The sequence below is a fragment of the Clinocottus analis genome, unplaced genomic scaffold (genome assembly GCF_023055335.1).
Source record: "Clinocottus analis isolate CAN_PGR_092001 unplaced genomic scaffold, fCliAna1.0.p SCAF_4, whole genome shotgun sequence".
In the NCBI taxonomy this organism is placed as follows: Eukaryota; Metazoa; Chordata; class Actinopteri; order Perciformes; family Cottidae; genus Clinocottus; species Clinocottus analis.
In genome coordinates, this window is record NW_027176153.1 from 162,501 (window position 1) to 177,500 (window position 15,000).

General features: G+C 44.8%; 1 protein-coding gene across 2 annotated transcripts in view; it reads left to right on the top strand.

Annotated features, from left to right (window-relative positions):
* Positions 1-7,554: 7,554 nt before the first annotated feature.
* The window catches only part of tafazzin (tafazzin, phospholipid-lysophospholipid transacylase), a 10,744-nt gene continuing 3,298 nt past the window's right edge, over positions 7,555-15,000 (top strand). The window contains exons 1-10 of one of the 2 annotated variants that reach the window (XM_068598346.1): positions 7,555-7,781; positions 8,561-8,684; positions 9,008-9,136; positions 9,202-9,247; positions 9,323-9,408; positions 9,625-9,705; positions 10,314-10,355; positions 10,431-10,493; positions 10,637-10,689; positions 10,767-10,844. In XM_068598346.1, coding sequence (XP_068454447.1) covers positions 8,576-8,684; positions 9,008-9,136; positions 9,202-9,247; positions 9,323-9,408; positions 9,625-9,705; positions 10,314-10,355; positions 10,431-10,493; positions 10,637-10,689; positions 10,767-10,844 — 687 coding nt within the window. In that variant the 5' untranslated portion in view covers positions 7,555-7,781; positions 8,561-8,575. Of the gene's footprint in view, positions 7,782-8,560; positions 8,685-9,007; positions 9,137-9,201; positions 9,248-9,322; positions 9,409-9,624; positions 9,706-10,313; positions 10,494-10,636; positions 10,690-10,766; positions 10,845-15,000 lie in introns of both variants that reach the window. The other variant, XM_068598345.1, reaches the window with a different exon arrangement.

The following is a 15,000-nucleotide window of genomic DNA, read 5'->3' on the forward strand; positions in this document are numbered from 1 at the left end:
AACAATATTCAGGTGCTAATATGAACATAGAAAAGGTTTTATTTCTGTCATCACTCCTGCTGTTCATAATGGACTAAGAGTCTCACAGCGTGGTGACGGCTAAGCTAATGGCTAGCAGCTAACAGTGCTAATGTATAATGATGCTAACAGCTAACAATGATAACAGTTAATGATGCTAGCAGCTAACAGTGCTAGAAGCTAATGATGCTAACCTATCACAATGCTAACATATAACAATGCTAACAGCTAATGGTGCTAACATCTGATGTTGCTATAAGCTAACGATGCTACCACCTAAAGATGCTAGAAGCTAATCATTGAACTAAAATACTCACGTAAAGTACAAGTACACACTTCTGTCCAGGTCATTTGCATACTTTCCACCACTGTGTGGATGTCAAACTTTCAGACCACCTGTCACTGACGTAATAACACTCACGGAGACGGAGGCGGCCATTTTGCTTGAACTCAGCGTTGCCTTCAGGGTCTCCAGGTCCTGCAGGTCTCGTATGGTGGCCAGGTCCATGTAGTTCTCTCTGCAGTGTTGCTGTGCTTCAGTCATGTTCTTCAGCTCATTAACAACATGGTATTGACGTACAGCAGCTGATGAGACGGCACACAGCCCTGATGACACACAGCACGCTGATGACATCACAGCACGCTGATGACATCACCTCGTTATGGATGTTACACACATGCATTATGTGACATATCCCATAACACCACACAGCCCAGAGTCCCTGAACACCACACAGCTCAGCCCAGAGTCCCTGAACACCACACAGCTCAGCCCAGAGTCCCTGAACACCACACAGCTCAGAGTCCCTGAACACCACACAGCTCAGAGTCCCTGAACACCACACAGCTCAGCCCAGAGTCCCTGAACACCACACAGCCCAGAGTCCTTGAACACCACACAGCTCAGCCCAGAGTCCCTGAACACCACATAGCCCAGAGTCCCTGAACACCACACAGCTCAGCCCAGAGTCCCTGAACACCACACAGCTCAGAGTCCCAGAACACCACACAGCCCAGAGTCCCTGAACACCACACAGCTCAGAGTCCCTGAACACCACACAGCTCAGAGTACCTGAACACCACACAGCCCAGAGTCCCTGAACACCACACAGCTCAGAGTCCCTGAACACCACACAGCCCAGAGTCCCTGAACACCACACAGCCCAGAGTCCCTGAACACCACACAGCCCAGAGTCCCTGAACACCACACAGCCCAGAGTTCCTGAACACCACACAGCTCAGAGTCCCTGAACACCACACAGCTCAGAGTACCTGAACACCACACAGCCCAGAGTCCCTGAACACCACACAGCCCAGAGTCCCTGAACACCACACAGCCCGCAGTCCCTGAACACCACACAGCCCAGAGTCCCTGAACACCACACAGCTCAGAGTCCCTGAACACCACACAGCTCAGAGTCCCTGAACACCACACAGTTACATCAGATAATAACTATCTTTTTTTCAACTTGAACTTAATTGTCTCTGCAACCACAACGTTCATTAACTTCATTTAAAGTTCTACAGTAGTGTAACCCCTGTGAGGAGACGCCTTCAGTTAAAAAGAAATACAGTGAGTTAGATTTAAGTACGTAACTCGTCAACCTGCTGCAGTGACCGCAACGTTTCACTAAACTCCTGCTAAGTTCCCTTGATAAAGATTTCACTAACAAACTGGTCCAGGTGGCCGTGAGGCTGCTGGGAGTAAAACATATCCATCCCTGTCCTCATGGACACAGACTTCTACCTGGAACCTCATTCATCACATTAATATTAATAACTTAACTCACTAATGCAAATGATCATTTTACATTAAAGTAAAGAGATGAAGGAAGAAGGAAAGTTAGAGGAAAGTCACAGGAACAAATTATACACAATATTATTATAATGCTGAAGATGGTAAAGAATAAAAATATATTAAAGTCTTACCTGATACGACGAGGACGCTCAGGAGAAGTTTGTCCATCCTCGTCTCCTCTCTGTCCTCTCGTCTCCTCTCTGTCCTCTCCTCTCGTCTCCTCTCTGTCAGACTGTGACTGTTGAGCATCATCTCATGGAATGTTATAAAGGACTCATTTGCTTGAACACACCTATTTTTAGGCCTTTCCTCTAAACGTCAGACCAAACTAAAGAGTGTGTCTCTGCAGCCACGAGGGCTGTTTGAATAATGTTATAATTAAAGGAACACATGTGAGATGTAGTTCAGATGTGTAAATATCAGTCTACAAGTTTCTGGTGAAGAGGAGATGAAGAGGACACACAGAAAGACATGAAAAGGTTTTATAAATATAATTAATACATTCATAAGGATTGACTTTCAGGATGATGATGTGTCTGACATGATGCAGACTGCTTCCTCAGAGCTCAGGGAGCATCGGGCCTGTAGTCCCTCAACACAGAGAAGACTGTTCCACACAAACAATACGCAGTAGACCTGAAGGCCACTCTGACACCAAAATACTGCAAAAGGAGTGAAATGCAGTTATTTTGGGGAGTGATGCTGCTCGGCGCAGCATGAAGATGGTTACTGCTTTGACGATGGCGCTTGGAGAACAATGGCGAGGGCCCGCGAGCTGAACCAAGAACTATTTGAAGTAGAAATGCCGGATCTTAGATCTTTAGTAGGAGAGGGTCTCCAGTGGAAAGAGGGAGGGCTTAAGAGGCATGAGACGACCTTTCCTCTGAAGCATCACCTGAAGCAACGTCTGATGACGGAGGATCAGCTGATCAAGAAAATATCAATGTTCTACAAATATGATGATGGAAATGTATGCAACACTTTTGTTGTGTGCAAACACAGGAGTTCTTCTGTTTGCTCTCAGTTTATTTGAATGTGTGCTGTTGAATCTCTTTCTGTGGAACACGGACAGTAACTCTTCCTCAGGACTTCATGCTGATTGGTCGGAGGCAAATTTAAACACACAGGAGTGAAATAGAAAATATGGAATTCAAAATATTCATTTGAATATGTTTGTGTGTCTAAAGTTTCACCATCACACACATACAAGTACTTGTCCAAGTCTCTAGTAGGGAAATGAAGGGCGTCCATGTCTCCAACAGGTAGATGAAGGGAGTCCATGTCTCCAGCAGAGAGATGAAGGGCGTCCATGTCTCCAACAGAGAGATGAAGGGCGTCCATGTCTCCAACAGGTAGATGAAGGGCGTCCATGTCTCCAACAGGTAGATGAAGGGCGTCCATGTCTCCAACAGGTAGATGAAGGGCGTCCATGTCTCCAACAGGTAGATGAAGGTCGTCCATGTCTCTAACAGAGAGATGAAGGGCGTCCATGTCTCCAACAGGTAGATGAAAGGCGTCCATGTCTCCAACAGGTAGATGAAGGGCTTCATCGTCTCCAACAGGTAGAAGAAGGGCGTCCATGTCTCCAACAGGTAGATGAAGGGCGTCCATGTCTCCAACAGGTAGATGAAGGGCGTCCATGTCTCCAACAGGTAGATGAAGGGCGTCCATGTCTCCAACAGGTAGATGAAGGGCGTCCATGTCTCTAACAGAGAGATGAAGGACGTCCATGTCTCCAACAGAGAGATGAAGGCGTCCATGTCTCTAACAGAGAGATGAAGGGCGCCCACGTCTCCAACAGGTAGATGAAGGGCGTCCACGTCTCAAACAGAGAGATGAAGGGCGTCCATGTCTCCAAAAGAGAGATGAAGGGCGTCCACGTCTCAAACAGAGAGATGAAGGGCGTCCATGTCTCCAACAGAGAGATGAAGGACGTCCATGTCTCCAACAGGTAGATGAAGGGCGTCCATGTCTCCAACAGAGAGATGAAGGGCGGCCATGTCTCCAACAGAGAGATGAAGGGCGGCCATGTCTCCAACAGGTAGATGAAGGGCGTCCATGTCTCCAACAGGTAGATGAAGGGCGTCCATGTCTCCAACAGGTAGATGAAGGGCGTCCATGTCTCCAACAGGTAGATGAAGGGCGTCCATGTCTCCAACAGGTAGATGAAGGGCGTCCATGTCTCCAACAGGTAGATGAAGGGCGGCCATGTCTATGCCAAACCTTTTGGCTCAATGACTTTAAAACATGACAGACGGGCCGGGCCAGTATCAGATGGATGGAGAGTGTTTGTGTGAACGAATATTAATTAAAAGTAAAGCCATTAACGTAAATGGAAAGATTTCATTTCAGTGGGAACAGGGTCTCTGAATGAATACACTGGCCCGATTCTGCCGTCCGACACTGCCGTCACCGGGCCACAATCAAACACAACCAAGGCCGGCATCGGTCCGCCAGAAGAAAGGTGTCGGCCCGGGTCCGGTTGCCGACTCGGCTGAGACTTGGTTGAAGGAATAATTTGTATAATGCCAGATTGGTTCCCAGAACCATCCTGGTCCTGGTCTGGACATCAGTCCGACCCGGCAGGCTCTGGTGTCGGCTGGAGTCTGAACCAGCATCTCAGCTGGTGTTCCAGTCGGTTTCTCTGTAGTCTGCTCCATGGGCTCCGGCTCTGGTACACTTGTAACCGTCTCAACACAGGAGGCTTTCACAGGGCATCCATCAACTTCAACTCTCTCCTATAATAACTATCGGGCAGAAAAGTCATCAGGTGCTTCCAACGCAAGCTCGTCTGGCAGTCTGCAGGAAAGTCTTCATCTGCCAAGTGCCAGCGATGAAATCACCCAACTGGATGCTCCTCGAGGGTCTCATGACGCCTTTCTCCTTCTCTACAGGAGTCAGAATTATTACGTCTGTTTTGTGACAGGACACACCTGTCAATCACATGACGTGAGTCCTGAATATCCTCCTCTGCAGCAGCTGCATGCAGGGTAAGGGTGATCTTTTCTGATGAAATGAATCATTAGTCCCTCCCCTGCAAAGCATGCGCCACACATGGTGACTCTGCAGCCGCCTGGGCCTTCTTTGGCCCCGTAAGCTTCTCACAGGCAGGTTTTCTCTTTCTGATCTAACCCTCTGCCATCGTGGGGTTGCTCTCTCTGTCCCACAGACAGGGTTCGGGTCACTGTCCTGGTACTCGGTCCAGGTGAGGTAGTCCGTGGGGTTTTCAGGGTCATGACCTCTCCCTATCGTAACCAATCAATGTTACCTTTCTGGAGTGTCAGCTCTTCTGCTCCCCCACAGGTAGTTCTACATGCAGGTCTGGTTGTTTAGTCTGTCCACACACCTGGTCCCTGTCAGGAGGGATATCAGGGATGTGTGCAACCAGTTTATTGTTAGACAAGTGTTTATCTGGCTTCATTCGCTGGACAGGGACATCACAGCAGTTTTCAGAATGTATTTTTATCCACTCTTTCCCAGATCTTATTGCTCTTCCAGCTCTATTGAGTTTTATTTTTGAAATGGCTCCTGTTGTCCGTTCTGAGGGACAGCGGGGTTCTTTGCTGTAAAGAAGTCTGCCGGTCTTCATGGAGCAGTTTTCGCATTGTCTTTTCATCAGTTTTGAATTTTTCTTTTAAATTATGAAAGGTTATTGTTTGGCTTATTGAGAAACTTTTTCATTCTCTCTCACCCTATGTGACCCAGAGATTGGCGGAGCTTCAACAAAACCGTGTGCTTCACTATCGGTACTACGATCTGATCATTGTGTTCCCGTGTTCCAGGGAAAATGCAAATGACTTTATACTAACATACGTACTGCTTTCATCTGGTTCAGGGTGGTCACACGGCCTGAGGCCATTCTGCCACCTCGTTGAAGCATCGTCTGTTGGCGCTTGGGTGTGGCTGTTTATGTGTTTCATGACGACTCTTTTCTTTTTACTAAACTCAGCTATTACTGTCCAATAATCTGAGCTGAAGGAGTTCCTACATCTCCAAATCTTCATGAAAGCTGTTGCAGCAATAACAACTGTTTGTCATTATTGTGCTTTCTTTCATTGTGTTGCTGTCCTTCAGGCTGCAGCTTTACGTACCTCAGCTGTTCCTTTATTTCTTTACATGTATTCCCTCCTTTTTCTTTCTCTTCCTCTTCCCCCAAAGCGCTCTATAAGGGGTTCAACGCGGTCTTCCTCCGAGCCTTCCCTGCCAACGCGGTAAAACCCTTTTGCTCTCATATTATACTCACATGCAGTACACATATATGAATGTACTTGTATTGATACTCCTGTACTTCCTGGTAGCAAACAGCAGCCTCTGTAACGGCTGATCCCTTTCTTCCTCCTGCAGGCCTGTTTTTTGGGGTTTGAGGTGGCATTGAAGGGACTGAACACGCTCGCACCCAGCTGGTGAAACCACTTCCACACATACCAGTGTTATGACCCGTCTGGACCAGTCTGGACCCAACTGGACCCAACTGGACCAGTCTGGACCAGTCTGGACCCAACTGGACCCAACTGGACCAGTCTGGACCCGTCTGGACCCGTCCGGACCGGTTCGGACCAGACTTTTTTCTCCAAAGGAAGGAATAAAGAATATGATGAACAATGAAGCACAAATAAAAGTAGAATCAGTGACTCACTTCATTGATTGATGTCAATGTATTAAATCACAGATTTAATTAAATCACATTTTCTCTTTCCATTTAATAATAATAATAATAATAATACATTAGATTTCTATAGCGCTTTTCTTCAAACTGAGAGAGACTTTACAGACGTTTGAAGTCGTCATGAAGGAGCCAGACAACAAACACTCAGGGGACGCATCACACAGTAAAGCCGTCCTGAAGAGGTGGCTCGTGGGTTGTGATTTGAATATGGAAAGTCAGTCTCAGAGGAGTTTGGGAGAGAATTCCAGAGGGAGGGGCGCTACAGAGGAGGATCAATTCAACTCCAGGCAAAGAGGAGGAGCCATTGAATGCCCATCTCATGTATTCATAACAACAGCATCACATATCCAGAAGGAGGAAGAATCATAAACATCACACAACAGCCCAACTATTGCATCATCTACAGAGCAAATCATGACCACTCGTCCTTTTTCCACACTGTTCCTGCCTCTCTCTCCATCTGTCTGCCTCTGCAATGCATTCATAAACCATCAGTTTGTGTTGCATCGTCTCTATTTCTCGAAACAAAGCTGCCAAAAACACAGTTAGTTAATACAGTTGCTGTGTAATTTTTTGTGGGAAAACCGTCTCCACTATTTGTAAATTATTATTTAATGTTTCTTCAATTATGGAACTTCACTCCAAAATGTGTCTTTCATCAAATTGGATGACTCTCCTTTCTTTTGTTGTGCAGCTATTAAATAAAAACAATCCCATTTTATCTGATTTTCACAAATAGGTTTTGTTGGTATGGAAAATATTACACAGCACAATTCCTGACCACAACGATATTATATCTGGAATAACTTTACTTTCTTATGACTGTCTTTATTGTTTCATTCTGCGGTTTCCCCAATGGCTTGTTATTTAAATTAAATGGTATTTAAATGTATTTTGCGGTTTCTTATGAACTATTTATAAAATTGTACCTTTGCAATTGTTGGGTAAAGAATGCTACAATTAAAAAAAAAAAAAAAACTCTTATCAAAACGGCGACTTAGACACTTCCGGGTCACCTTCCTGAGCAAAAAGGTTTCCGGGTTGAGAACTACGGAAGCTGAGGCGGAACCGTCCTTTTTCACACTACTTTCTCACGCTACAAATATTATTTATGAATCCGTAATCTCTGGAAACCAATGAATCACAAACCGCTTCTCAGTTCAACCACCAAACCTTGAACGCTATCACGCTAAAAGCGTCTTTTTCCTCCTCGGCAGAAACTACAGTACCCACAAGGCTGTGCGCGACTTTCACTTCCTGGTCGGTGAGCAGCGGCAGCAGGCAGTTAGCAGCAGAGAGGTGAACGTCTGACCTGCTTTCTTATACCTCACGTTATTAACGTTATTAACGTTATTAAAGGTATTAAAGGCTGGGTGAGAAGCGCTCATGGAGCCGCACAACGCCCGATATTCAAAAATACACGTTTTATGTAATAAAACATCACAAGTGTGTGTCGGTCGTGAATAGACATGAGATGTAATTGACTCTTCATTTTAATTATTGAATGAGTGAAGCCGAGACGACAACTCACCTTTAATCTACCAGTTTATGAGTTATTGTCTACAGTTTACCTCTGGAACATCATGACCTCAGCTAGCAGTACTTTGAGGTACTTGTACGTGTACTCTGCACCAGGGGTTACTTTGCAGATCCAGATTAATAATGACAAATATAATCAACACAAATACCAATATGCTGTATTGTTGTTGTATTTATTATCACCAGCTGCCCAGCAGCGTATGACAGCATTACATAGAGTAACTCATTAATGCATCATTTTAATACAGTTTCATCAAAAACATGACGTGTACTTTCCCTTTAGGCACGTATTAGTATTACATGTATGTTCTGATACTTTAGTACTTATACTTTAGTACAAACAAGAATCCTGCAGGACAGAAAGCAAGCAACGCTTAGAGAAGTATCAGGATAACACGAGAAGCAGAGGACAGATCCCACTTCCCACAATGCACCTCTTCATTCGAGACGGTCACTGAACCATTCCATCACCTGTGTGTGTGCGCGTGTACACATGCGTGTGTGTGTGTGTGTGTGTGTGTGTGTGTGTGTGCTTCCAGGTGTATGTGTTTGTGATGCCCCTGGAGGTCAAATGGCCGTTCCCACAATGCCCTGCTTTGGCGTGGAGGATCTCCAGCTCACTGATCCTGGGGATGGTGGGCTCCTACTCCTACTTCTGGACCAGTGAGTGATAAACTGAAGGATGAAGTGTTCCTCTCTGTGATGAATGTTAGTGATAAACTGAAGGATGAAGTGTTCCTCTCTGTGATGAATGTTAGTGATAAACTGAAGGATGAAGTGTTCCTCTCTGTGATGAATGTTAGTGATAAACTGAAGGATGAAGTGTTCCTCTCTGTGATGAATGTTAGTGATAAACTGAAGGATGAAGTGTTCCTCTCTGTAATGAATGTTGGTGATAAACTGAAGGATGAAGTGTGCATTTTCAATGCAGAACCTTTACTTGAAGTGGAGTTTTCTCTCAGTTTTCTCTCCCTCACAACCTTCAGAGTACATGAACTGCCTGACGGTCCACAACCACGAGGTTTTGTTGGACCTGATTGACAGGAGGCCCTCGGACACGCCCCTCATCACTCTGTCCAATCACCAGTCTTGTATGGACGACCCGCACATCTGGGGTAAGAAACAGAACTGTGAAGTCTCTCGTCATAGGTCAGTGTCAGTAACCCGTGTTTGTGAACAGGTGTGCTGAAGTTCAGACAGCTGTGGACCTTCAACAAGATGCGCTGGTGAGTTTCTGACCGTCCTTACTCGTTTTATTTGGTTTTAATTGTGTGAATGAATGTTTATGTGGAACCTGGCAGGACTCCGACGGCGTCGGACATCTGTTTCACGAAGGAGCTGCACTCCAGGTTCTTCAGTCGTGGGAAGTGCGTCCCGGTCTGCAGAGGTGAGTCTCTGCAGGGTTTACTCAGGCGGGTTCTTTGGGTCAGGGAACACCGGGAACAGTCATGTGATGTTAAAGTGGTTATGTTCAGGCCTATATTGGAATATAACTTTTGGGATGACATGTCTTTCAAGGACTTTTCCAGGCCTGGATGTAAAAAAAAAGTAATCCCAAAGGTTTTGTAAAAGTCAAGTAAACGCCACGCTGTGTTTCCTGCAGGCGACGGCGTCTACCAGAAAGGCATGGACTTCATAGTGGAGAAACTGAACAGAGGGGAATGGGTGCACATTTTTCCTGAAGGTATTCCAACATTCCTCCTCACGTTTCACTCGTTGGTTTGACGACGTTAACAAATCTTAGAGTTAGATCATTTTGCTGCCACCATCTTGGCTTTTTGGTAACCGGTGGAACAGGAAGTGACTAGAAGCAGACCTACCGTTACCGTGTACTTTTCTGGTGTCGACCTGTCAATCACCTTGTAGCCCCGCCCTGAATCATAACCTACTCTAACAGACCATAATGTACGAACATCATGTTGTGTTGAAGAAGACTTGTTTACAATGTTTACTGAGGGAATACATCAAGAGAGAAGTAGAGTCACTGATATAGACTTCTATACAACCAGAGGAGTCGCCCCCTGGTGGTCAGGAGAGAGAATGCAGCTTTAACACATGAAGCATATACTTCTATACAACCAGAGGAGTCGCCCCCTGGTGGTCAGGAGAGAGAATGCAGCTTTAACACATGAAGCATAGACTTCTATACAACCAGAGGAGTCGCCCCCTGGTGGTCAGGAGAGAGAATGCAGCTATACAAAATAAATTGAATTGAATTGAGCTTCAACACAAAACCGAAGGTTGTCTCCTGGGAAATCAGCGCTTCCACTCTGTTTCTCTTTCCTTTAACAGGCAAAGTCAACATGACTGAAGAGTTCATCCGGTTGAAGTGGGGTGAGTTCAGCAGAGCTTCTGGAGGGATGGTGGTCGGGTTCGTGCTTCTGGTTCAGATCCTTGTTTGTGTTGTAGGCGTGGGTCGGCTCATAGCCGAGTGCTCCCTCGATCCGGTTATCCTGCCGCTGTGGCACGTGGGTGAGTCAGTTGACCACATCACATGTTGCTGCTGGTTGATCACCTTGTTTTAAAGATGGAGTCCGCTCCACGCTCGGGCAGAAAGAGGACAGCATGTCCTCAATGTTCCACTGAAAACCAAAGTCGCTCTGCTTTGTTCTCAGGTCTGAATGACGTTCTGCCAAACGAGACGCCATACTTTCCTCGAACTGGAAAGGTGGGAATGGGATCAGATGCTCGCATCACTTCCTGTTGGTGAGGGTCGTGGTTGTGAACCGGTTGTTTTTCTTCCAGCGAATCACCGTCCTGGTGGGGGAACCGTTCAGCCTGAAGGAGCTGCTGGACTCCCTGCGAGCCCAGAACAAGAGCCAGGTGAGAGGACGACCACACAGAGATGAGACTCTACTACACCACAGTAGACACAAGAGACTCTACTATACCACAGTAGACATGAGACTCTACTACACCACAGTAGACATATGAGACTCTACTACACCACAGTAGACATGAGACTCTACTATACCACAGTAGACATGAGACTCTACTATACCACAGTAGACATGAGACTCTACTACACCACAGTAGACACATGAGACTCTACTATACTACAGTAGACACATGAGACTCTACTATACTACAGTAGACATGAGACTCTACTATACCACAGTAGACACATGAGACTCTACTATACCACAGTAGACATGAGACTCTACTACACCACAGTAGACACATGAGACTCTACTACACCACAGTAGACATGAGACTCTACTATACCACAGTAGTCATAAGACTCTACTATACCACAGTAGACATGAGACTCTACTACACCACAGTAGACACATGAGACTCTACTATACTACAGTAGACACATGAGACTCTACTATACTACAGTAGACATGAGACTCTACTATACCACAGTAGACACATGAGACTCTACTATACCACAGTAGACATGAGACTCTACTACACCACAGTAGACACATGAGACTCTACTACACCACAGTAGACACATGAGACTCTACTATACCACAGTAGACATGAGACTCTACTATACCACAGTAGACATGAGACTCTACTATACTACAGTAGACACATGAGACTCTACTATACCACAGTAGACATGAGACTCTACTACACCACAGTAGACACATGAGACTCTACTACACCACAGTAGACACATGAGACTCTACTATACCACAGTAGACATGAGACTCTACTATACTACAGTAGACACATGAGACTCTACTATACCACAGTAGACATGAGACTCTACTACACCACAGTAGACACATGAGACTCTACTACACCACAGTAGACATGAGACTCTACTATACTACAGTAGACATGAGACTCTACTATACTACAGTAGACATGAGACTCTACTATACCACAGTAGACATGAGACTCTACTATACCACAGTAGACACATGAGACTCTACTACACCACAGTAGACACATGAGACTCTACTATACTACAGTAGACACATGAGACTCTACTACACCACAGTAGACACATGAGACTCTACTACACCACAGTAGACATGAGACTCTACTATACCACAGTAGACACATGAGACTCTACTATACCACAGTAGACACATGAGACTCTACTATACCACAGTAGACACATGAGACTCTACAATACTACAGTAGACATGAGACTCTACTACACCACAGTAGACACATGAGACTCTACTACACCACAGTAGACACATGAGACTCTACTATACCACAGTAGACATGAGACTCTACTATACCACAGTAGACACATGAGACTCTACTACACCACAGTAGACATGAGACTCTACTATACCACAGTAGACACATGAGACTCTACTATACCACAGTAGACACATGAGACTCTACTATACCACAGTAGACACATGAGACTCTACTATACTACAGTAGACATGAGACTCTACTACACCACAGTAGACACATGAGACTCTACTATACCACAGTAGACATGAGACTCTACTACACCACAGTAGACACATGAGACTCTACTATACCACAGTAGACACATGAGACTCTACTATACCACAGTAGACACATGAGACTCCACTACACCACAGTAGACATGAGACTCTACTATACTACAGTAGACACATGAGACTCTACTACACCACAGTAGACATGAGACTCTACTACACCACAGTAGACATGAGACTCTACTATACTACAGTAGAACATGAGACTCTACTACACCACAGTAGACATGAGACTCTACTACACCACAGTAGACACATGAGACTCTACTATACCACAGTAGACATGAGACTCTACTATACTACAGTAGACACATGAGACTCTACTACACCACAGTAGACACATGAGACTCTACTATACTACAGTAGAACATGATACTCTACTACACCACAGTAGACATGCGACTCTACTATACCACAGTAGAGACATGAGACTCTACTATACCACAGTAGACACATGAGACTCTACTACACCACAGTAGACACATGAGACTCTACTATACCACAGTAGACATGAGACTCTACTATACTACAGTAGACACATGAGACTCTACTATACCACAGTAGACATGAGACTCTACTACACCACAGTAGACACATGAGACTCTACTATACCACAGTAGACACATGAGACTCTACTACACCACAGTAGACATGAGACTCTACTATACTACAGTAGACATGAGACTCTACTATACTACAGTAGACATGAGACTCTACTATACCACAGTAGACATGAGACTCTACTATACCACAGTAGACACATGAGACTCTACTATACCACAGTAGACACATGAGACTCTACTATACCACAGTAGACACATGAGACTCTACTATACCACAGTAGACACATGAGACTCTACTACACCACAGTAGACACATGAGACTCTACTACACCACAGTAGACATGAGACTCTACTATACCACAGTAGAACATGAGACTCTACTATACCACAGTAGACATGAGACTCTACTATACCACAGTAGAGACATGAGACTCTACTATACCACAGTAGACACATGAGACTCTACTATACCACAGTAGACACATGAGACTCTACTATACCACAGTAGACACATGAGACTCTACTATACCACAGTAGACATGAGACTCTACTATACTACAGTAGACACATGAGACTCTACTATACCACAGTAGACATGAGACTCTACTACACCACAGTAGACATGAGACTCTACTATACCACAGTAGACATGAGACTCTACTATACCACAGTAGACATGAGACTCTACTATACTACAGTAGAACATGAGACTCTACTATACCACAGTATACATGAGACTCTACTATACCACAGTAGACACATGAGACTCTACTATACCACAGTAGACACATGAGACTCTACTATACTACAGTAGACATGAGACTCTACTACACCACAGTAGACACATGAGACTCTACTATACCACAGTAGACATGAGACTCTACTATACCACAGTAGAGACATGAGACTCTACTATACCACAGTAGACACATGAGACTCTACTATACCACAGTAGACACATGAGACTCTACTATACCACAGTAGACATGAGACTCTACTATACCACAGTAGACATGAGACTCTACTATACCACAGTAGACATGAGACTCTACTATACTACAGTAGACATGAGACTCTACTATACCACAGTAGACACATGAGACTCTACTATACCACAGTAGACACATGAGACTCTACTATACCACAGTAGACACATGAGACTCTACTATACTACAGTAGACATGAGACTCTACTACACCACAGTAGACACATGAGACTCTACTATACCACAGTAGACATGAGACTCTACTATACTACAGTAGACACATGAGACTCTACTATACCACAGTAGACACATGAGACTCTACTATACCACAGTAGAGACATGAGACTCTACTATACCACAGTAGAGACATGAGACTCTACTATACCACAGTAGACACATGAGACTCTACTATACCACAGTAGACACATGAGACTCTACTATACCACAGTATACATGAGACTCTACTACACCACAGTAGACACATGAGACTCTACTATACCACAGTAGACACATGAGACTCTACTATACCACAGTAGACACATGAGACTCTACTATACTACAGTAGACATGAGACTCTACTACACCACAGTAGACACATGAGACTCTACTATACCACAGTAGACATGAGACTCTACTATACCACAGTAGAGACATGAGACTCTACTATACCACAGTAGACACATGAGACTCTACTATACCACAGTAGACACATGAGACTCTACTATACCACAGTAGACACATGAGACTCTACTATACCACAGTAGACATGAGACTCTACTATACTACAGTAGACACATGAGACTCTACTATACCACAGTAGACATGAGACTCTACTACACCACAGTAGACATGAGACTCTACTATACCACAGTAGACATGAGACTCTACTATACCACAGTAGACATGAGACTCTACTATACTACAGTAGAACATGAGACTCTACTATACCACAGTATACATGAGACTCTACTATACCACAGTAGACACAT